The sequence below is a fragment of the Aedes albopictus genome, chromosome 3, assembly GCF_035046485.1.
Source record: "Aedes albopictus strain Foshan chromosome 3, AalbF5, whole genome shotgun sequence".
In the NCBI taxonomy this organism is placed as follows: domain Eukaryota; kingdom Metazoa; phylum Arthropoda; class Insecta; order Diptera; family Culicidae; genus Aedes; species Aedes albopictus.
The window spans coordinates 229,640,442-229,665,895 of record NC_085138.1 but is presented as its reverse complement, the minus strand read 5'-3'; the positions used below and the strand labels follow the sequence as shown (position 1 = coordinate 229,665,895).

Below are 25,454 nucleotides of genomic sequence, written 5' to 3'. Positions count from 1 at the left end.
CACTGGCATCAAGACCGAACATCAGTGCTGCGGTGAGTTTCTTCAGCAAGTTCCAGGCCGCACCAACCGATCTCCACTGGTGGCAACTGAAGCGTATACTGCGATACCTGAAGGGATCAGTCATCTTGGTCTGGTTTACAACCAACGTGGAGAAGATCAGCCGCTAATTGGATACGCCGATGCCGACTGGGGCAACGACCAAGATGACCGCCGATCAATATCCGGCAACGTCTTCCAAGTTTATGGAGCTACTGTCTCGTGGATGACTCGAAAGCAAGCAACAGTATCACTTTCATCAACGGAGGCCGAGTACATCTCTTTGAGTCAAGCTGCCTGTGATGCGATTTGGCTCAAGAATCTGCTTGACGAACTTGGAGTTGCTCTACATCGCCCGATTCCGTTGTTCGAAGACAACCAATCTTGTATCCGCATCGCTGAGGAACCAAGGAAGCACAAGCGGATGAAGCACATCGACATCCGGTACAATTTTATTCGACAGAAGATCCAGGACGGCGTTTTTAAGATCATCTATAAGCCAACATCCGAGCAAGTTGCAGACATCTTCACCAAAGGTCTACCACGAGGATCGTTCGAACAGTTGCGGAACAAGCTGGGGCTGTTCGGTTGAGCGGAGGTGTTGAGTGTGCAACCGACCACGCGTAGCAACCTAACTAGTAAGGTGGCCCACACTTATATGAAAAACAAAAATTTCGAAAAATGCCAAGTCTTACCTACTAAATCAGTTGTTTTGGACTCCCAGAAGCTACGTTCAAAATTTGAGCAAAATCAATTAAGCCTAAGGGGGCGCTCAAAACGCTTGAAGTTTGTATGGGAAAACTTAACCAAATGTATGCAGAAATTTTAAGTTTTCGAATTTTGCCGCTAGGTGGCGCTGTAAGCGTTCAATCATCAAACCCTTTGGTATTATTGTAGGTGACTATATACCAAACAACTTTGTCGAAGACCGCAAAGTGATTCAAGATCTGTGCAAAAAGTTATACCCTAGGTAAAGTGAGGATAAACTTTATTGTTATTTTTCCAATACATGTAAAGGAATAATATCAATAACACTAGTTTACAGCATTTTTGAACTCGGTAAGCTGATGATCATTTTTGGAGTAGAATCATGCCCTGAGTTCGAAAACGCGAAGGAAAAAAATTACAGTAGAGCGGAAATTTTTTCGACTTTCCATACAAGGATGATGATTTGAAATCGATTTTTGTTCTATTTTTAAGCAACGTCGCTTCCTTCACACATCTCATTCTCCGTAATCAATGCTCCGATTGATCTGAATTTTTTACTGTAACTCGCCTACATATGATATGTCAAATCATCGTTGAGAAAGAATTTTTAGAATGTTTTTGCCTTTCTCGTACACTAAGTGTACCGGAAAGGCTATATGTTCAGTGTTCACTCCAAAAATGACTTTTTGATAGAAGCCCCGGAAGGTCGAGTCATATATACCAATCAACTCAGCTCGACGAATTGAGGTGATGTCTGTGTGTGTGTATGTGTGTGTGTGTATGTGTGTGCGTGTGTGTGTGCGTATGTGTGAGTGTGTACAAAAAAAACTCACATCACTTTTTGGCAGTAAACCTCAACCGATTCCAATGACCGACGGTTCATTCGACGCGGAATCTGGTCCCATTGTTTCCTATTGAAAATGGTTCGGATCGGTCCAGCCGTTCCGGAGATATGGCCATTTAGGTGGTCCGGAACGGTACCCCAGGAAGGGACCAGATATGAAAATGCATCAAACCTATGCATGCGACATATCAAACCACGGCATTTTCAATAACCTGATGAGCGGTAAGCAGGAAAATAGTCTCAGACCATATCTGAACCGGTAGTGTTCCGGAACCGGTTCTAGGCACACCGCTGGAAGTGGCCAAATATACAATTGAACCAAACCCATGCATGCGACACATCAAACTACGGCATTTTCGATAACCTGATGAGCGGTAAGCAGGAAAATAGTCTCAGATCATATCTGAACCGGTCATGTTCCGGAACCGGTTCCGGGTGTCCCGCCGGAAGTGGCCAAATATACAAGTGAACCAAACCCATGCATGCGACACATCAAACCACGGCATTTTCGATAACCTGATGAGCGGTAAGCAGGAAAATAGTCTCAGACCATATCTGAACCGGTAGTGTTCCGGAACCAGTTCTAGGCACACCGCTGGAAGTGGCCAAATATACAATTGAACCAAACCCATGCATGCGACATAGCAAACCACGGCATTTTCGATGACCTGATGGACAATGAGCAGGAAAATCATCTCAGACCATATCTGAACCAGTAGTGTTCCGGAACCGGTTCCAGGGCTCCCGCAGAAGTGGTCAAATCTGAAAGAGCCCAACATACCCATACATGCGTCACATCAAATAGCGGCTTTTTCGATTACCTAATGAACGGCCAGCAAGTGTTTCGGAATCGATTTCGAGTGACCGGAAGAGGCCAAATGTAAAAGTTAATCAAATCCAGGTATGTGACACATCAAATCGTGGCTTTTGCGATAACCTGATGAACACTTAGCAAGAAAATAGCCTTAGATCACACTAGAGACAACTGGTAGTGTTCCGGAATTGGTTCCGAGAGTCCCGTCGAAATGGTCAAACCCTGCATGTGACACCTTCAATTTGCAGCGTTATTGGTTAACCGATGAACAGTTAACAAGACAATAGTGTCAGACCATATTTGGTTCAGCCGGTAGTTACTCGGAATCAGATCCGGGTAGTAAAATGTAAAATTTAACCAAACCCATGGATGCGGTACATCAAACCACGACAACCTGATGGAAAAAAGGGTCAGACCACATTAGATTCTTGGTAGTGTTGCAGGTTCGGGTGTGGCTTTGAAAGTGGTTAAAAGTATAGATAGTAGAGTAAACATAGATCCGTGTTGATGAATGTCAAAATCTGTATCCAAACGAGCATGACGTCAAGATTTGGACAACATCAATGGAGCGCATGACGTCATATTCAACCGTCACACTCTTGAAAATTACTACTTACACGCTTGAAACATTTTAGTCAACGGTGTCCGCGGATCTATGTTTACTCTACTATCTATAGTTAAAAGTAAAGGTGAATCAAACCCATACAGGGGATAGACAAAATGATCGGGACAGGCAAAATTTTCACTTTTCCAAAAATGTTCAACTAGCTGTAACTTTTCGAAAAGTGCATCAAATATTCTCAAATTTTCACTGTAAGTTCTTCAACTAGTTGTGCATCAGTGGACAAAATTTGGAAAAGATCGGGCTATTCTACACGAAATTAAAAATATTCTAGAAATAGGTATAATTATCCGATAGCCAACTTTGAGCTGTTATATCTCCGGATTCAATGAACCGAATGTAATGAAATTTTGACCATTTAAGACTTATATAATGAGCTCTGAAAAACGTTTGACACAACTTTAAATTATTAACAAGAGAAAAAGTTATAGCGATTTTATTTATTAATTGATTTTTTAGTAAAATGGCCTATTTTTAATATTCATCCCAATACTTTTTATATTAATTGAAGGCTATGTTGTTACTTTTCTTCAAAACATATTTATATAAAAGACAATTAGAGGGAATTTAAATAAACTATAATTAACATCTTGAATTTTGAAACGATGTTAAAGTTTTAGGAAAATTGGTGTTTTATTAGGAAAATAAACTATTCGTAATAACTTTCTTCCGTATAAAGAATTTTAAGTTGTGACAAAAGTTTTTCAAAGTTCATTATATAAGTCTTAAATAGTCAAAATTTCATTGCATTCGGTTCATTGAATCCGGAGATATAACAGTTCAAAGTTGGCTATCGGTTAATTATGCCTTTTTTTTAAGAATCTTTATAACTTCGTGCAGAATAGCCTGATCTTTTCCAAATGTTGTCCACTGATACACAACTAGTTGATCAATTTACAGTGAAAATTTGAAAATATTTGATGCACGTTTCGAAAAGTTACAGCGAGTTGAACATTTTTTGAAAAGTGAATATTTTGCCTGTCCCGATCATTTTGTCTATCCCCTGTACATGCGATATATCAAATCGCGGTGGTTGGGTAAAGGTGAAGAATTAGCAAAAAAATAATCTCAGACCAGATTTGGGACAACCGTTAGTGTCATGGAATCAGATCCGGGTATCCCACCGAAAATTGCCATATATAAAAATGAACCAAACCCATACATACGACCAGGGATGCCATATATACAGATTAATCTGTATTATACAGATTTTTGAGCATCCGTACAGATTTCATTTAATATGATATACAGATTTTTGAGCTAGAGGTTTTATTTTTTTTTTGTATGGGATACATATTTTTCACCCAAATTTTGTACGGGATACAGATTTTTGAAAATTGCGATACAGATTTTTCAAAAAAATCATCTGGCATCCCTGCATACGACACATCAGATCGCAGATTTTTTGATAATCCAATAAACGGTTAACAAGAAAATAGCTTTAGATCACATAAGACTAGCTGTTGTGTAGCAGAACCAACGTTCATGTGAAAAATCAAATCGTGGCTTTGTTTAATGGCCTGATAAACATTCGGCATGAACAACAGTGACGAATAGGTTTCATCAAATCGCACCATTTCAGATTCCTAAGGTGTAAATTTATAGCAGGATGGGTCAACGTTGAATGGAAAAATAAGAATTTGATCGTGTCAACCTTGAACAGAAGATGGCGGCTGTTTAAAGGAATTTTGAGCTCTAAAACTATGTATAATAAGTGTATTTGGTATGGGAAATATGTTCGAAGTCCACCAGAGTATCCAAGATAATGCCCCGTATTCAAGTTAGCGCCTTTTTTTTTAGGATTTTGAATTCTTGCATTATGGGCATATGTTGTATGGAAACATGTCCAGAATTCAAAATCTGTGATCAGAAAACCCAAGCTGTGCGCTGTTTCACAAGGTCTGCAATATGACTATAATTGGAATGGGGAAGAATGCCGGTCTTCGTCCAAAACTGGTCACCAGAAAATCATAGACGATATGCCAAAATTCAATACGGCGATTATTTCATGTAATTTTAGGTACGGAGTCCAAAAATGAATACCAGAACATCCAAGATGGTGTCTCAATGTTCAAGATGGCGTTTAGTTTAGTTGGGGTAGATACCCGGAGTCAAAAAATAATGACCGAAATATCTAAAATGACGTTTCAAAACATGTCGCTTGAGTTTTGTTGAAATGATACTTAAAAGCACGAGAAAGGCACCATCACCACTAGGTGGATTAATTAGGGTTTTTTCTTATTGAAAAAAATACATTTCTTCATATATTTTTGGAAATTTGGCTAAAATTTGAGGAGATCGTCCCTGAAACTCGCCAATATCTTGAAATTCATCAATCTGACGCAAAACCTGCATTCAGATGATCAAATGGTATTGTATTCAGCTTTTAATTTATGGAAAAAGATTTGAAATTGGTTGACCTAAACGCAAGATATTTGAACTTTAGTAAATTCCATATTTTTTAAAATTGTAAAACTCGATATTGAGCTAAAACTCAAAAACTGCTCTAGTTGAAATTTTTTGAAGCACGGTTTCGAAATCAGTGATAAATTGTGCTTCAAAAATTTTGGTCATTGACAGAAGTTCACGACTTTCGTTTTATTTTGCAAACTAGTGTAATGAAATCTCAATACTTTGCCTCACTTTGCCTAGGGTATAACTTTTTTCACAGCCGTCGGATTACTTCGCGGTCTTCGACAAAGTTCTTTGGCATATAGTCACCTATAATAATACCAAAGGGTTTATTTATTGAACGCTTACAGCGCCACCTAGCGGCAAAATTCTAAAACTTAAAATTTCTGCATACATTTGGCCAAGTTTTCCCATATAAACTTCAAGCGTTTTGAGCGCCCCCTTAGGCTCAACCGATTTTCCTAAAATTTTGAACGTAGCTTCTGGGAGTCCAAAGCAACTGATTTAGGAGGTAAGACTTGGCATTTTTCGAAATTTTTGTTTTTTATATAAGTGTGGGCCACCCTACTAACTAGATATAAGTTGTATGTAATTATATTAGATCATAGTAGGCTAAGAAATTTCAAATAAAAATTCTTTCTCTTCTGTCGACGTTCTAACCCAGTAAAGACGTGTTCACGTGTAGCTCTGCCTATTTTATTACAAACAATCCCAATCGGGTTAAGATCTATGACTGCAGCTGCAGGGTGGAGCTTTACATCTTCCCTATCCGGCAATGCCGATAATGCTGGAGGTGCAGACATCCAATCAAGAAATGCAGGTCCACACAAAGATGCAGAAAATATGGAGGCATGCACCTGGAAGACGGGAAAAGAAAGATGCATGAACTGCGGCAGGCATCATAACGCCCTATCAAAGGACTGCCCGGAAAGACCTAGGAGATGGAACATCCTGGAGAAGTTGAAAAAAAGAAGCAACATACCAAGAGGCTGAAGCCAACTATCCGAAGCTATCAAATCGTTTCAAGAAAATGGAGATAGAGGTAGCTGGATAAGAAGAAAAGAAGAGGTCATGGGCGTCGGCGCGGACGCCGCGCTGTAACCAAGTGGGCAACCCAGCTAACACGAAGTCTTATATGATGTTGAATAAGATGCTAAGATGGAGGCCATATGCGTACATGCTTCTATTCAATCGCGTGTAAAGTGTATGCATATCGCCTTCACTTTAGCATCCTATTCAACATCATATGCGATCGTGTGTTGACTGGGAACACAAAACCACAGCAGGCAGGGAACCAAGGACGAAAAGTCGAAACAGGCCCACGACAAATGGAAGCGGAGAGCATCAAATCACTCAAATCTTTTCGTAAAGGAAATTTCCTACTTCCTTGGGCATAGAGCAGGGGTTCTCAAAATTTTTCATCCTGCGACCCACTTTTAATTTGCATAGAATATGGCGACCCACCAGCACGTATTTCCATAACATACGTAATTTTAGAAATTTTAGATTTTTTAAGATAATTTCATTGTTAAATAAGTGTAATTGTGTGAACAATGTCTATTTAAAGGTTGCGATTAGCTTCCGTTACGTAATACCGTAATACTTCTTCTTAGACATTTTGAAGTTTTTTTTAATTTGCAGCTCTCTTTTTGGTTCAAATTCACATTAATAAGTTTTAGTTAATTCCCTGTCTTTAAAATTAATGATAAGGTAATGATATTATAGATAATACAAATTTAAAACTTTTAACTTTCCGGCTCAATGTAATACTTTAGAAATCATCATATTTTAGGGATTCTAACACACATTTTATAGCTAAAGAAAACCTGAAAATTCATAAAAATTTGCTAGATACACTGGCAGATTTACGCTTCTGTTGAATTTTAAGAATATCCTTTGAAAGGAATTTCAATCGTATTTAACGTAGATAAAGTTCGATTTAAATGAACCAGTTTTGGCTAAAAATGCCCCCATTTTTTTATTAGTGATTTTTGTAAAGGTTCTGATTTTGGAAGATTAAGCAAAATTCCACCGAAGTTCGATGAAAATAAATATACATAGAACTTGACGACGAATGCCTAACAAAATTATGTATTTTTGCCTGATTTTCGGTTTTCCTGAAATTCTTACTGCTAAGACAATGATTTTATTGCCCTTTTCCGGCTATACCAGTCGACTAGTATGTCTGAAATAGACGTAAAAACTTGAAGTATTTTTAGGCAAAGTACGTTTAATTGGCAAATTGAGAGATAAATTTGTGAAAAAATTACCACTTGTTTTGGTGGGATTCGAACCCACGACTCCGTTATCGCTAGTCCGGCGCTTTAACCAACTAAGCTACAGAACAAGTTACAACTCTGCAGAATAGAAAGTCAAACTGGATTCGAAGCACCACCCTAAACCGGGTCCGTCTTTCACAACTTTATCTCTCTTTCGGCTCTTAGATGCCAATCTCCCGCACTCTCGCGGCCTACGAACGACAAGTGTGCGCGTATTGTTTTTAGAATGTTGATATTGAAGCTCGACTGACACATACTTCGTCACCAACCATATGATCGGTGCAAACTCAGTATGCGTTGAGCGCTCAACGCATACTGAGTTTGCACCGATCATATGGTTGGTGACGAAGTATGTGTCAGTCGAGCTTCAATATCAACATTCTAAAAACAATACGCGCACACTTGTCGTTCGTAGGCCGCGAGAGTGCGGGAGATTGGCATCTAAGAGCCGAAAGAGAGATAAAGTTGTGAAAGACGGACCCGGTTTAGGGTGGTGCTTCGAATCCAGTTTGACTTTCTATTCTGCAGAGTTGTAACTTGTTCTGTAGCTTAGTTGGTTAAAGCGCCGGACTAGCGATAACGGAGTCGTGGGTTCGAATCCCACCAAAACAAGTGGTAATTTTTTCACAAATTTATCTCTCAATTTGCCAATTAAACGTACTTTGCCTAAAAATACTTCAAGTTTTTACGTCTTACTGCTAAACTTGGCACTTTATTTCCAGCGTGTAAAATAATTTAAAGATGCAAAAAGAAATCGGAATTAGTAGAAACATCCCAAAATCTTGCACCATTTAATACTAAACTTGTTGTTCCAGAATCGATATCAGAGTAATTTTAATTGAATATTAAATAAAAATGTATAAATAAGGCTCGTAAGTCGTAATACGAAAGTTTGAATATAAATAATTGACTGATTGATTTGTCTTTATTAAAGAGACTTTCGAATATAAATAAAGAAAAACCTTATTTCTAGAAAAAAAAAAATACGAGGATTCTTACTGGTTAATTTCGAAAAGCAAAACTAAATGCATTTTCTAATATATTGGTTTTTGATTTTTATCAGATGATGGATCGATATTCTCCGAATCGGTTTTCATTCACATTTAGAGGAAGGTTCGAGGCAGGTCGAAAAACTCTTTATTTTTCTTACAGAAACCATTTTTAATCAAAAATTATTGAAAAATGGTTTTGAAAACAAGAGAAATATTTTTCACTCAGAAAGAAAATTTGAATTTACCTTGATGTTTCCTCTACATGTGTATAGAAGCCAATTTAAAAAAAAAATATTGCTCCGTTATTTAATAAAAAATCAAAAACCAATATATGAAGAAATGCATCCAGTTTTACCTTAAGTATATTTAATACAATATTGTCAAAACCTCCGCGACCCACCAAAAATCAGCTCGCGACCCACCAGTGGGTCGCGACCCATAGTTTGAGAAACGCTGACTTAAAGCGTTGGTGAAGCAAGCAAAAAAACGTGGCTTACAAATTCAAGCGAGATAAACTCCGAAACTACAACCGATCCAAGACCATGTCTAATCTTTTCGAACTGCAAAAGGCACGAGCAGCACTGAAAAGGCTCATACGGAACGCAAAACAGGCCTATTGCAACGAATTAGCTGACACAGTGAACTAGGACACTCACTCCCCCAAACAGTTAGGGAACATTATTAACCCTCGAGCGATCGCGCTGTTGTATTTTGTACAACACGTTGAAAAAATCTCGCTTTTTGTACTCAGCATTAGCGTGGTGCTGACGCAGGTAGTCAACCGCGCAAGTTACGGAAGGTTAAGTGGCTGGTCACGGCATTCACCCAGCCGCTTATGCCAAAGTATAATAAAAAGGATGTTGAGAAGAGTCGGGGTAGTAAGAGAACGAAACAAGTTGAAGCCGAAGTATCGTGGGCCATATGAAGGGAAAAAGTTTCTGGACAATAACCGCTACGTGGTGGGTGATCTGGACTAGTTTCAGGTGTCAGGTTTGAGATTTGAGGGAATATTTGACCCAATGGTAAAGACGCATGACCACAAGGGTGCGAAGAGCGATTACAGACAATAGGAAAGTGGGCAAGTAGTCAGGAGATAGGATAACATGAAAGATAAAATGATGAAATAAATACCAGGATGTAGAATATTTAAAAGCAGATAAAGAATCAGAATTAGAATATGAAGATGTGGAAAGCTTGGAGGATGATAGTGACTTGTGAGTTGTTTTTCAGATGAATGATTGAACAGGATGACCGAGCTGTAAGCTTTTACAGAAAAATGAAATTTCAATCCAGCCTATTAAATATGGACTACCTTATCATAATCAGAGACAGTTGCAAGATTCGTCTGGAGAGTGTAACGACAGTCAGTTCGAGATAGGCCCTGATCGGGAGAAGAACACTAAAGCGATCTCTTGTGAAGACATTGCGTTTCTTTTTACCTACCCGGACTTCTGCCTACAACCCAGTTTCGTGCTCAAAAGGAATCGCTTAAGAAAGTTCTTTACCGATTCCTGGCAGAAACTTTCCACAGTGACAGCCATTTGAATTGTCATTCCTTCGCGATTGCGTACTGCGATCGAAGAAAAACAGTTTCTTGGGCGATTCAGGCAAGGAATTTCCCATGCATCAAGATAGGGCAAAAAATTCCTTCTGAACTACAAACAGCCCTTACAACAGCAGGTTGGTTGAGATTCTTGGAATATGTACTGCTAACCGTGTATTGTACCATCTTCGGGAGCAGTTCGACTAATTCAAAATTGCTCCGAGGACAAACCGAAAGTACTGTCGAACTCATATGAAATTCATTACTGCTATCCAAGAACCCCTGCCTCTTAGCAGTCGATCACATGATGCCAAGTACTGACAGTATAATGGATTAGTTTTGGGATGATCAAAGGAGGGTTGGTAGGCTAGAATAAGTTTCATGGAGCTATGAATGGTCTGGTCATGGTCGCATAGAGTACTATGGGTGGACCAAGTGGAGTATGGTCTGGAGAACGTTGAGTTAGTCCGATGTTAGAGAGCTGCAACTGCAAGACTAGTGCTATGACGGGAAATGTTGCCAGCAACAGAAGAATACGAACCGACACCTACGGCAACTCGATCGCTGTCCAAGGCACGACGTCATGATCACCATACGAGCTCTGGTATGTCAGGAGGGGAAATTCAGACAGACGATTAGAAAGTTCACTGCCCCTAACAGATGAACGAAAACGGCCTACCACTTAACGATTTCGCCATCTCCAAGAACATTGGCACATGTAGCACTTTTTTTACTTTTCGCTATAGAAATTCGGATTCTGATGGTACAAGACGAAGCGAATATTCTTTTGGCGATACGCCATATATATTTATATATAGACCATACTTCCGTAGGAAACGTTGAACGTACCTATCTGAGTCATATTATCGTCTAAATTTTAATAGAGCTAATTTGCTTTAGCCATTTATATATTTTTTATCGCCACAACTTTTCGAATACTACAAACCTACTGTGACCCAAGCGTTAAAGCTGAAATTTGCATTCGTTTTAGACAACTTCTCATAAATTCAATTTGCCTCGCCATATTCCACTAAATATGTAGGGGAGTGGTGATGATAAATGACCACAAACACATTATTCAAACAATGCTTCCCCAGATCGCATATTCCTTCCCAGAAGAAAATAATGTATCTTCCGTTTCGATTGTTGCCGGCCGGGTTTGTGACAACAGGGAAAAAATGGCTTTGCCCATCGTACGTGTGCCATAAGCAATCGAGGAGGCCCCAACAAGCCAGGCTGAAAGTGTCAACATAGGACAAGAGCGCCAAAATTAAATAAAAGAAAATTGCACCTTTCTTCTTACGACGACGACGACGACGACGACGACGATGGCGATCCAGCATGATGTTTGTTTGAATGCCTACCTACATCTTACATGTGTCTTCCTGTCTTGTGTTCGTTCACCGCCATCGCCTTCGTGTTTTATGCTTCAGCGGGAATGCCACCAACGAAGATGCCGCACATTCTCAGTAGGTTGTTTCTATTTTCTTGTAGGCTAGTAGGTATTGTCTCGCCATTACTTTCTGCGTTTGTCCGCCCTAATTGAACAGTGTCACACAATGGCTCAAGCGGCTATGGTAACACAAGAAGTGAGCAAACAAGGTTAGCAGCTTGAACAACATTGTTATACCGTTACACACAGTCAGTTAGATATACGAGTGGTTGGAATGGGTGGCAGGCAACGATGGTTCTTATCCCTAAGTGTAAGATTGTTTCACGCCACCGAAGTTGTTATTGTTCACAATGTATTGTTGAAATTTTATGAATATTGCCGGAACGAGCTTCTGGTAATGCTGATTGCAAGTTTCTTTGCGTGTATCTAAAAGGTTGCAGAACCAATTGAAGGTGTCTTCTATATATATCTCGAGAACAATGTTCTTCTTCCTCATTCAGACTAACAGAAAATTCGATTAAATCCACCTTCTGGGACGACGTAGAAATATAGACATGAGATTCCGCCACCTTGTCGAAGTTCCTTGCGAGAATCAAATGTGCTGGATAGTTCACCCGAAACCTTTACGAAGTTTCACACACCATGCTCTAATATTCGGTCCATGCATAATGGCACCGCAGCAACTATCGTTAACTTTCACTTTAAATTTGCCAAGATGCTGATAACTCCTGCCCATACACTCACAGTGCTCTCGTTTGCGTCGATGATGACTACTTTTGCATCAGCAGTTCTTTAAGGAGGCCCAGGACTAGGATCATGACGCGGAAAAAGCCCCTCGATGATTCCCTCCAACATCTCCGTAGATTGCTTTGTAGGAGCCATTACATCTCTCGTCTTGGACATCACGATCCTGTAGGCATCACCGCAGGGATTCCCATTGGCACTCTGACAGAGCCCCTCGAAGCAGGCATTTCTGCTTACCCTTATCTCGGTCTTCGATCTACTTCCACAATCTGCCGAATCGTACTTGAACTACAGAGAAAATGGCGGGCCGACCAACAACAGGATCTGAGGACCCCAGGACCCATTCTTGGGTATCTGATCAACAGATTTCCTCATTCTATAAAAATTGATGGATTGAAACAGGGTGATGCGCTGTCCAATATGTTTTGTAATTTGCTCTTGAAAGGACATATGTTTTATATTTTTCGAACGATATCGATATCACCGACATTGACCGCCGAGGCGTGGGAGAGCCTTTCGTGCCTTTTAAGGTGAAACATCAAGAAATTCTATTGCAATTCTGCATACTTTAGAGGCGCAAATCTGACGAACGAAGAATCGAACGCACTCGTGGCGCACTTGTTCATCCTGGCTTTGCAAAAAGAGACGGATTCTTCAAATCGAGCGCATTTGTTTTCAAATTTTCAAGATTGGTGCTCTTGAAAACGTGAGTAGGAGTCCAAGTCGGCCAATGTGGCAGCCACATTTGTATTATCTGATGTTTCTCCTTAAAAGGTAGAGCAAGAACTGGTCTTACAATCAACACAACTGTACAAAGTATTAGCGCCCTAGCCTTCCAAATTAACTAATAAATGAAACAAAGTGTTTGATATCTGATATATTGGAAAACAAAAACATTCATAAAGGAAGGTTAAGATTCCTGTTGGGTTGAGGTCCTCCATGGGTTCTTCGATAGCTCATTTATTGTGTGTTCCACTCCCCAACATCGGTTTTTCTTGGGTCCATAGTCATTAGCCCAAGCTATCTCACCCGCCGTGTGGAATGTGGATTAGCAGAAGCTCACTCACTGAATGCCCTATGCGAAGCTCAGGTAGTTCCCAGATCGGCTAGTAGTTGTATTCCTTCGGTTACAGTCGTAGTAATGTACTTCTGTGGTATGCCTTTCTTCCATTGGTAGTTTCTACTTCATAGCCATGTGAAGTGGTACGATGTTGGTTGATATGCTGTAGTGAGTGCACTGCTCGTAGGAAGTTGGAAGTAGTGCTTGTGGTGTCCTAATCAGTATACTTGTTTCCCTGGTCTCGTCACCACAGTAATGGCTGTTCAATCATCGGTACATCCCTTTGGCACGTCCAAATGCTTGAGGAAAAAAACTTGATCCTGATTCCATTCCGCTTCCGATAATGTGTGACGTGAAACCTTATACCCGTGCATCTGGAGTGTTGATTGCAGACGTTTTATTAGCAGCCAATTGTCAAGTGGGAATTTCACCTGAACTGCACACTGCCTATTTCCTTGTTGTTTCCTTCCGTATGGTGTAGAGGTACAGCCACCTTTTGCGCTTGAAATCCATGGATCCGCCGTGCACGAACGTGGACGAACACCCGATGCGTTCCAAATCCTTCATTGGGAGTTGCATTCCGACACCCTGTGTGCCGAAAAGCGTGTACAAGTACCGTGTGTACTCGTAATACGAAAACCGAGATTCGTGCCTGATGTTTTGTCGTAACGAACACCCTGTGTGCTCGTCAGCCTCCGGTCAGGTCCGGTTCGAACCATTATATTGAGGCTTGATCCACCGACCCACAACACGGTTGTTAGTTGCCAGTGGAAGAACGGTTTCCAGAGTTGATCTCTTTGACGAACGTTTACACAAAACACTAATAAAAGGTACGTTTATTCTAAACCATTATATTTACAGGCATTACAGAGTCAAAGGATAAAACTATTACGGGCCTCTTGCCCGGTGGCTGTTATTCACAAGGGTCCATGGTTGACTGCCTGGAGTGGTAGACCTCTGCAGATATCGCGAACGACCCTTGCGATCGTATTAGATGCCGAAAGGTATTGCGCCGATTATGTCATGCTCTCTCCTGTGTAGAGATTCTCACAGAGCACATAATTCTCAGGTGGTAAAGTGAAGAAAAGGGAGGGGGGGGGGGGCTCAGGGTTGCATCCTATGGTGGGCGATTTTAATCTCGAACATCCTCACCCACCCTGAAATGTCCTACATTTCTGAAATCCTTTTTGTGGCTCAAAGAACTGTAGCATCCTCTACTGGGAAAGATATCCTAATTGCTGTGAATCGCCCCTTGACGACTCACCACTTCTTCAATGACGCCGATCTGTCACAAAATCCCCGATTTTGTATAGTCGTGGTTAACGTCATCGTTAGTAAACCAAATTGTGTTCCAACAACTGGCTCTTGTGAAGATGATCACTGACCCTGTCAGCGTCCGGATTGGAAAATTGCTCCTTGGATTGAAATTCCACTCCTTGATCCTTATCAAGTTGGAATGATGGTTTTGAGCGACAGATCCCGGCCGTGGAATCTGACCAAACCTTCCCTTGAAATATTCCCAACAAATTACTACAGTCCGTGCTCCATGAACTATGGTTTGTGGACCCCTGATTGTATGTTGATCTAGTGAAGAAACTACATGGAAAGCAGCTACCCTTTGTGTTGTTTACAGCACCCTGAATCGTATTAGTTGACTGGCCACTCTTTTTCTCACGTGTTCCGTAGACTGTATTCCCCTGAGCTGGATCGTTTCCATTGTAACTATTGATACAAAAGTTACAGATAGGCTGAATTTTGACAATAAAAATGCACCAAAACAAAAAATTGTATAGCCAAAAATGCTGAAGTCAAATCATTATGGTGTCTTCGGCAAATATGTTTCTTGTGTGATGACCAATAAATTTGCTGAAGACACCATAGCTATCTGACTTCAGCATTTTAGGCTACACAATTTTTTGCCTTGGTGCATTTTTATTGTCAAAATTCAACCTATCTGTAACTTTTGTCTCAATAGTTATCACTGAACTTTTTCAATAGTTTTTAAAAATTGAAATGTTTTGTAGTTCGTCACAGAAAAATGAAAACAATCGGTTGAGACATAACTGAGATATGGCAATCCAAAGTTGACTAGTTTGTATGGGAAAACGGCTTTGGTGCATTTTTATTGTCCGATACTGCACATCGGTCGTGCGTTGTCCGTCTTGTGGCTCGTTGGTCCAGGTGTATAGTTTGAGAAACCGATGAAAATAGTGTTAGCCAAGGAAACCTCCAAGCTTCGGCAGAACATACACTAAGTGTTTTATATTTACCTTACAACACAGAAGATGATGCCAACTTAGTGATGTTCGGAAACAACCAATAATGCGATGTAGCGAAACCTCGTATCCAATGTTATTAAGTGCTCCGTTATTCGAGGTGTTAAATTCGCAGACGAATGTCGATATACCATAGCCAAAACTCGAGTATTGGTGACTCTCCGTGAGCCATAGAAGATGTTTGGCACTACTACTACCCGATGCAGCAGTGAGTAAGCAACTGCAGCACTTGTTGCAGCTTCATCCTATCCGTAGTGATCCATCCAAATTGAATGACTGCCTGTACTATCCACAAATCCTACACAGCAAAAAAATTCTTGTGATATCACTTCACTTCCGCTGCACATCACTCGCGTCGTAAAAATGATGTACAAATTACATCCTTTCCAAACAGCAAATTAGCCGCCGTAGCTTGAAAGTAAGTCTAGCAATCGCTAGAACCGGAACGATAGATGATTCATATATAAGTAAAATATTGGCACGGATTCGTACACTGATCCGCTGATTGTGAGGCATATCCCTTGCCTCTCGGCTATTTCACCGAGTTAGAATGAAGGTGATAAATATGATACTGCTTCTAAATATCTGCTGGAACGGGTTTGTTGACACTTTCCGGTGCCAAGCAGGGTGTGCATGGTGAGTGTGATAATTGTTGAAAAACGATGTATCCGAGTGAGATTACGTTCGAAAAAGGATACATCGCCAGAAATTACGCGCCTGGATATTACAAAATTATTTGCTGTGTAGTAGAGACACCCTGTGCCCACTATTTAGAACCTTGCTGGGAGTTGGTGTCCCAGTATTGTTGTGTAACTGCCTCTGCCAGCATATTCTCTTTGTGCCATACAGATTACATTCGAACAGATGTTAGTGCTCTGCATACCATCGTGAATTGTTTACATTTGCACAAGAGTTGTTGAATACAGCCTTGTTTGTCGTTAGTTAAATCCGCCTGTAACTGCCATGCCATGGAATACGCTTGAAGCCATCAATCCCAATAATCGCTGAAGGCTGATGAAACACTGTGTGCTGGCGAACTCCGATAATTCCTGAGCAACAGTCAATCTCGTCAGTGCAGCAATACGCGCCATCCTCGAAATTCCATAGCCAAAGTTAGACGTCACTGCTTAAGGCGAAACTGGAAGCATTTTCTCATTTTTTTCGGTTTTTGATTTTTTATTAAATAACGAAGCAATATTTTCAAAATCGGTTTTCGTGCAAATGTAGAGTATGGATCAAGGTATCTTCTGAATTTTTTTCAGGTGGAAAATGTTATCCATTTTTGCAGAAACCATTTTTTTGTGATATTTTGTTCAAAAATGGTTTCTGCAAAAACGAAAAACATTTTCCACTACGAGAAAAATTCAGAAGATACCTTGATCCATACTCTACATATGCACGAAAACCGATTTTGAAAATATTGCTTCGTTATTTTATAAAAAATCAAAAACCAAAAAGTGAGGAAATGCTTCTAGTTTCGCCTTAAGTTGGATGTTTGTTCCTCGTAATGGCGAAGCTCTCGTTGCACATTTTAATTGATCGTGATGGCGTTTACCCACATATATCGGTTGCAGTATGATGGCGGTATCGGAGTTAGTGTCCATGCTCCAAAACAGATTTCCATCCGTCCTCCCAGCTGGATCCGGTTCGAAGGACCATTATATTGGGGCTTGATCCACCGACCCACAACACGGTTGTTAGTTGCCAGTGGAAGAAAGGTTTCCAGAGTTGATCTCTTTGATGAACGTTTACACAAAACACTAATAAAAGGTACGTTTATTATAAACCATTATATTTACAGGTATTACAGAGTCAAAGGATAAAACTATTACGGGCCTCTTGCCCGGTGGCTGTTATTCACAAGGGTCCATGGTTGACTGCCTGGAGTGGTAGACCTCTTCAGATATCGCGAACGACCCTTGCGATCGTATTAGATGCCGAAAGGTATTGCGCCGATTATGCCATGCTCTCTCCTGTGTAGAGATTCTCACAGAGCACATAATTCTCAGGTGGTAAAGTGAAGAAAAGGGGGGGGGGGGGGGGGGTTCAGGGTTGCATCCTATAGTGGGCGATTTTAATCTCGAACAATTCCTAATGCATCACATTGGGAATGGCTCACTGACGTAGTGACTGTGGTATTTCAATAACCAAAATTAAGGGAGGTAACACATTCTATACATTTTACTATTATTGTTTATTATGAGCTTCTCTATAATTACATTTCCATAGACAAATAGACGACCAATGCGTCACAAACAATAGACGTACAAATGACAAATATATTACAAATCTCATTACCACAGTGACAAATACGGATAAGCTAGAAAAATGTTACCAATGTATATTTCATTAATAAACCACTGTTATTGAAGAATTATAAATAAAATGAACAGTAATAGATATTCACTGCCATTATGTAGGCCACATTTCAATATCAGTTCGAGGGCGGCAGTGTGGCGATAATAGTTTCCCGTATTCAAAGGTGCTCGTATGCAGCAAGTCCAGAAAACTCAAATACCAAGTATCAATCAAATCGTAACTTGTGATAAACCCTTGCTTGCTCTACAGGGGATAGACAAAATGATCGGGACATGTAAAAATGTCACTTTTCAAAAAATGGTCAAATAGCTGTAACTTTTTCAAAAGTGCATCAATAAATCTAAGATTTTCGGGCTATTTCACACGAAGTTAGAAAGATTCTAGAAAAAGTCAAAATTATCCGTTATCCAACTTTGAACTGTTATATCTCCGGATTCAATGAACCAAATGCAATGAAATTTTGAGCGTTCCGGGTCCGTTGGAGCTATAGGCTCCGAAGAGGGTCAGTATCAGCCGCTCTCGGAGGGCAGAGCAACTGACGAAAAACTGCAAGTGCCGGGGCTGGGATCGAACCGATGAACATTCGCTTATGAAGCGAACGTGTAGCCACAGCGCTACGGGCCCTGACAAGCTTGCTATATATGTGCTGTAATTTGATATAATGTCAAAAGACAATATTGCAATCCGAGAACAAGTGACGCAAATTAATAATTTACCATTCCATAAAAATCTCATGAACTTTTACAATGCGCATTTTTCCAACATGATTCAACTGAGTTTAACACATGAACTCGAAAACTGATTACATTGTCGTGAAGAACTATTTGCAGGAATTCCTATTACGATTCACATTGTCGTCGTGTGCACTTGAGGCAGCAAACGACAATGAGAATCGTTACTTCCACGCTGTCTCATTAAAATGTTCTGCTTCTATCGCAGCCAGCCCGAGCCAGCTCGCTTACACTCATCCAGGTATATTCCACCATATCCAGAGCTGCGCGCTCCCCCCCAAGGGCATACAAGGTAGGCTCGATGTTCTAGGGAGCATCGAACATGCAGAGCTACAACTTCCGGTAGGTGGATACGGCCGATGCGGTGATGACGACGACGATGACGTTGACGACAAACGAAGGCAAAACTCACCTCATTAACCTTAATTGCAGGGCTGTAAATCTCGTCTCGTCTGACTGGTTTACACTCACTTCCTTTCAATTCGGTCGTAGGGAGTCTTCCCAGGATTGCGATTGTTCTCCTGATATGTGACGCCACCTTTCCCCAATATGGGGGCAGCCTTTTTTGTGTTCCACCTACTACATCAGGTGCGCCGTGGGTCTTTTTACCATCATCAGCTCTCCGATTACAGCGTTTGTGTAACTACCGTTTGCCAGAGAGAGGGATTTAGCCAATGAAAGAGGAAGTTTGTGGTAGTCCGTACCAACGGATGTGGTAGTTACTCTGAATTGTGGGAACGTTAAATATGACACAGGGTTTGTACGGAGGCTGTATAGCAAAGTTTATTCGAGTTGCATCAATCAGACAGAATTGCAAAAAAAAAACGAATGAAACATCAATCTAATAGTATCTGAATAATATTCAAGACTAGGGCGGTCCAAACTTGAATGAATAACATGAAGCTCGATGTTAAGGCTTACCCCCTTACTCTGTTCTTTTGGACTCCTAGAAGCTACATTCACTATTTGATCAAAATATATAAAGTCGACTAAGCCAACTTCCGAACTTCAAGCCAATATGGGTGATAGCCGATGAGACGGTGTTCCAATCAAACATGTGTGCTGTCAGTCCTTTAATGTAGTGTATTATCTGTATGATTTTAAGAAGGTGATTTTATCGGCCGTATCAGTCTAGGTAGCAGCAAAAACGGTTTTGCATCTACATCCGACGGTTTCGGTAATTTATTTTACCTTTTTCAAGGACTAGAAGCTCCTTGAAAAAGGTAAAATAAATTACCGAAACCGTCGGATGTAGATGCAAAACCGTTTTTGCTGCTACCTAGACTGATACGGCCGATAAAATCACCTTCTTGTATGGTATACAGTCGTCAAGCTTCCTTCAGGTGTATGATTTTATTTTTCCCGAAAATAAAGGCAAGAATTAGTAATTAAGTTGTAGTCTGCACGATTCCATAATCGAAGACTGTAAATAAATGAATAAACAAATAAAACATCCCTGTACATGTGGAGTGGAGCGGTCATGGTGTGGGGGTTAAAGCACGTGACTATCACGCCGAAGACCTGGGATCAAATCCCACTCCCGACAAACTGATAATATGTGAGTTCTTCCTTCGGAAGGGAAGTAAAAACGTGGGTCCCTAGATGAACTAGCCTAGGGCTTAAAATCTCATTAATCTGTTCATTCTGCCATAGCTGTTCTCGATCGATTGTATCGTACGCCGATTTGAAATCGATGAACAAGTGATGTGTGGGCACGTTGTATTCGCGGCATTTCTGCAACACCTGGCGGATGGCGAACATCTGATCCGTTGTAGCGCGTTCACCCATGAATCCAGCCTGATATTGCTCCACGAACTCTCTTGCAATCGGTGAAAGACGGCGGCATAAAATTTGGGAGAGTAGCTTGTAGGCAGCGCTCAGTAGTGTGATCGCGCGGTAGTTCCCGCAATCCAACTTGTCGCCCTTTTTGTAGATGGGACACACGATACCTTCCATCCATTCCTCCGGTAATACTTCCTCCTCCCAAATCTTGGTATAATAAACCAAGTGTAGTGCTCTCACCAGTGCTTCTCCACCGTATTTTAGAAGCTCGCTTGGTAGTTGATCTGCCCCAGCGGCTTTGTTGTTTTTCAACCGGCCCACTTCCCCTCAATCTCTTGGAGGTCAGGGGCCGGAAGTATTTCGTCCTGTTCACATACTCCTAAATCTGTTACCACGCCACCTTAGGTACTTGCAACGTCGCCATTGAGGTGATTATCGTAATGCTGCCGCCACCTGTCGACTACCTCACGCTCGCTCGTGAGAATATTCCTGTCATTATCTCGGCACATGTCGGCTTGTGGAACGAAGCCTCTGCGCGAGCGTCTCGTAGAAGTTTCGTGTGTCCTTAGCGCGGTACAGCTCTTCCATCGCTTCGCGATCTCGTTCTTCCAGCTGGCGCTTCTTTAACCGGAACACTGAGTTGTGCCTGTTCCGCGCCTGTAACGTGCCTCATTCGCTCTCGTACGGTGTTGCAGCATTCTCGCCCATGCTGCATTCTTCTTGTTTTTCAACTGTTCACATTCGCCGTCGTACCAGTCGTTTCTGCTGTAGCCTGAGGTATTATGGCAGATCGGATGTCCCTTCAGCCATCTTCAAGTGTAGCTGCGCCAAGCTGCTCTTCCGTTGGTAGGGCCACTGCTAACTGTTGCGCGTAGTCTTGAGCCACTTCTACGTTACGCAGCTGCTCGATGTTGAGCCGCGGCTTTCGACTTCGACGCGTGGTAGTAACTGTCGAAAGTTTTGAGCGCATGCATACAGCGACAAGTAGTGATCCGAATCTGTATTCGCACTGCAGTATGTGCGGACATTCATTGGTTATATCCGAGAAGAATTTACCGTCGATTAGAACGTGGTCGATTTGGTTTTCTGTTTGTTGGTCGGGTGATCTCCAGGTGGCTTTGTGGATATCTTTGCGGGGGAAGAAGGTGCTTCGGACTACCATACCACGGGAGGCTGCAAAGTTTACGCATCGCTGGCCGTTATCATTCGATACGGCGTGCAGGCTGTTTCGCCCGATTACCGGTCGGTACATTTCCTCCCTTCCTACCTGCGCGTTCATGTCGCCGACAACGATTTTCACGTCACGCGGCGAGCAACCATCGTATGTTTGCTATAACTGCGCGTAGAACGCTTCTTTCTCGTCATCAGGTCTCCCTTCGTGTGGGCAGTGGACGTTGATATGCTGTAGTTGATGAAGCGGCCCTCAACTCTTAATATGCACATCCTTGCGTTGATCGGCTGCCACCCGATCACACGTTGTCACATCTTGCCCAACACTATAAATCCTGTTCCCAGTTCATTGGAGGTGCTACAGCTTTGGTAGAAGGTAGCCGCTCGATGCCCGCTTTTCCACACTTTCTGTCCAGTCCAACAAAGTTCCTGAAACGCCACGATGTCGAAGTGCGGGGATGTAATTCGTCGTAAATTATCCTGTCACATCCTGCGAAACCTAGTGGCTTGCAATACCATGTTCCAATTTTTCAATCATAGTCCTTATTTCGTCGCGTGGGTCTTTGCCGATTGTATCGGGCATATTTTCTCTTATGTAATTCGCAATGGGGATTTTTACGGGTGGCTTATTGGGTCTACACCAACACTCCTGTCTCGCCGGAGGGCCATCGTGCCAGTTCTGTTTAACGTCTTAACCAAAACTGGGACGACCACGCTGATGGGGCTACCACCTTGGATCTAGCTGGGCGTGGTGCAGCGTTTCTTTTTCAGCCGCTGGATGCCAGAACAGACGCTGTTTGAGCCGCACCTCCTTGGTGAACAGACGCTCGGGTCGTACCTCCTCAATCTAGCTGAAGTCAGAAGGACAACAGTGCCCACAGGCAGTGACAACAGGCTGCGCTACCAGCTAAGCACACAACTCTTAGCTGGCGGTCTTTGTCATCGCTGGACCCTTGGAAGCATGAGGTAGGGACTTGTGAGGACCACAGCTATGTTGGACGCTCTCCTTATCGACTCACCGTTTTGCAGCCCATGGCATAAAATTTGCAAACCGTTTTTACAGTGTAGCTTAACAATACACAAAGAAACAAAACTGATTTGTCCAGCAAAACGATCTTTGGTTTACATAATCGCGATAATTGAGATAGTAGGACATACTAGTTTTCATTATAATTAAACAATATTTCACATTAGATCACAGATATCCTGAAATTGTTTTTAAAACTTCTTAAACGTTTAAAAACCGCTCTGAGACCCACCTGAAATTTCCCCCTTAATGGCCACTGAAATCCTCTGAATCCCATAGATACCCATTCGAAACTGAAACCCCTCTGAGACTCCTGTGAATTTCACAGAAATCCCCTTAACCTTTTGGAGCCGGAGGGGTCAATATGACCCCGGCTATGAAACCGAGCATAAGAAACGTATTCGAGACCAGCGAGGTTGCGGCAACAGAGGCAAAACAATCCGGGTCCAAAGGGTTAAAGTACACAGAAACCCCCTTCAGAAACTCCTTGAAGTTCTCTTAGAAGCCCCTGAAGGAAAATCCTCGAGAGCCTCCGCGAATTCCCAATAATACTCTCAGGAATACCTTGAAGCGCCTTATAACTCATATGAATGCACCACTGAAGCTCTCCTGAAAGTCCATGAAACGCATTATATCGCTTTGTAACTCCCATGAAACCTCACCGAGACTCCCATAATGTTCTCCTAAACTCTTCTAAAGCCCTCTGAGGCTCCCGAAAAGTCATCCAAAACTCCTTGAAAGAGGGTGAGTGGCTAGGAAACTTGAAAGTTATGCCATACAGAGTTTCAGAGGGATGTGAATGCGATTCAGAGGACTTTAGAACAATTTAAGAGAAGTTTACGGGAGTATCTGGAGGGTTTCCTTATTTGTAGAGCATTTTCACCAATGTTTCCATTATTTAGGAATATTGTGGCATGACTCATATTTAATTTTTGGCTAAAAGGATAACCGTGGCTCTACAGAGATGAAAAAAAACTCTTTGAGAGGAAGGTTAGCACTGAAACCCCTCTGAGCCCCCCTTTAGCTCTCCTAAAGGTAGTGAAAGTCAATGACGCTCCCAGAAATCCCCAGAAGCCGTCTGTAACCCTGCATTGCATAACTTTCAAGTTTCCTAGCCTGTTACCCCGTTCAAACTCCCTGCAACCTTCATATCCATTTAGGTAAAAAAAGTGATTCCATTTGTGTATACAAAATCATTATTACCGAAAATCAGGTTAGGTATAGAAATATACGAGTTGATCTTAAAGTTATGATAAAAAAAATGTTGGATATTTACTGAATTTAAATCAATAAATTAAAAATCCAAAATGTTTACATATTTCACAACGATTCGATTGCCTAATCCTATATAATGCACATTTCACAATAACCGATTTCGTCCAGCCATAAATCACGTAGCCTCACCCCCAAAACAATACATCATATCCTCTGAGTGATTGCAGTCCTCGACCCGACCAGCGCAAATTCCACACTCGACGTCTAATATCCGGTGTTATCTGTCTGTTTCATTTCCATTCCGCAGTGATCGATTGCGCTGTCAGCGAGTGGGGCCCATGGAACGAGTGCGACACACCCTGCGGCCCCGGAATGACGTCCCGCAACCGGACGGTCCGACAGAAACCGCAAAACGGTGGCAAGCACTGTCCGTCGCTGGTGCAGAAGCGGGGCTGCCAGGGAACGGACTGCCATCCGACGAGGAACCGAGCTCCGGCGGTGCTCCAGGGTGAGTTCAATTTTTGTATGCACGGATTCAAAAATTCATTATCACGTTCTCGGCGTAATAAAGAAAAAGTTCCCCTTGTTGATGGTTTCCAGTGGCACATTTAACGATAACAGGACGACTGAAATGAAGAATGAAATTTCATTAAGCACAAGAATAAATACAAAGAGATCATGGTCAACTGGGGGCAGGCAAATTGCTTTCTGGCAGGGACCGGAGGCATCCTCACGAACAGCAGTTTATTTAACAAATTTACATAAATTTATTTCTACAGCTCTTTGGAGACATGGACTGCCGTGTGCAGCATAATTGTCCCATGTTCTATGGGAAATCCTATTAACATGGGTCAACTATGCTGCACATGGCAGTGGAGTGGTGTATTCAAGCATGCATAATTAGTCTAGGTTGATTTGAATTCTTCTTACGAAGGTCGATTAGAAAACACTCGTCATATTTTTTTATCATGTATTGTATATAATCTAATCTAATTTGGAACTCAAATAGTTATTTATGTAACGAGTTGCAAAAAGTTGATTTTTTCAGCACGAGTCGTACATTTTTCCAACGAGGCTTGCCGAGTTGGATAAATACGAAGAGTGCTGAAAAAATCGAGTTTTGCAACGAGTTCCATACAAAATTTTATGCAATGATTTTTTCATAATGCAACCCATTTGAGTTGCATAATGTTCATAATGCAACTCAAATGAGTTGCATTATGAACATTATACAACTATTTTTCATTATGCAACTCATTTCAGTTGTATTATGAGCCAGTTCGGAAAAATTGGCCATTATGATACCAAAATGAGTTATATAAAATTGAGGTTTTTTGGTAGTGTTGTACTTTATACAACAGCGCGCGTCCTGAAGGGTTAAATACCAAATTCATGTGAATCATTTAGTTAGGCACTGAGCACACCATATTCAAACATAAGTTGTAAGGATTGAACGAGCACTGAAATGAAACTAAATATACCTAGTT

The 25,454-nt window shown here is 41.5% G+C and overlaps 2 protein-coding genes across 11 annotated transcripts in view; both read left to right on the top strand.

Annotated features, from left to right (window-relative positions):
* Positions 1–25,454, top strand: part of LOC109400336 (somatomedin-B and thrombospondin type-1 domain-containing protein) — a 541,334-nt gene that overhangs the window by 207,653 nt on the left and 308,227 nt on the right. The gene's annotated exons all lie outside the window — the stretch shown is intronic.
* LOC109405215 (uncharacterized) overlaps positions 1–25,454 on the top strand; it is a 214,918-nt gene that overhangs the window by 149,744 nt on the left and 39,720 nt on the right. The window contains exon 3 of the mRNA XM_029868341.2: positions 24,275–24,475. Within this exon, the coding sequence (XP_029724201.2) occupies positions 24,275–24,475 (201 nt within the window). The remainder of the gene's footprint in view (positions 1–24,274; positions 24,476–25,454) is intronic.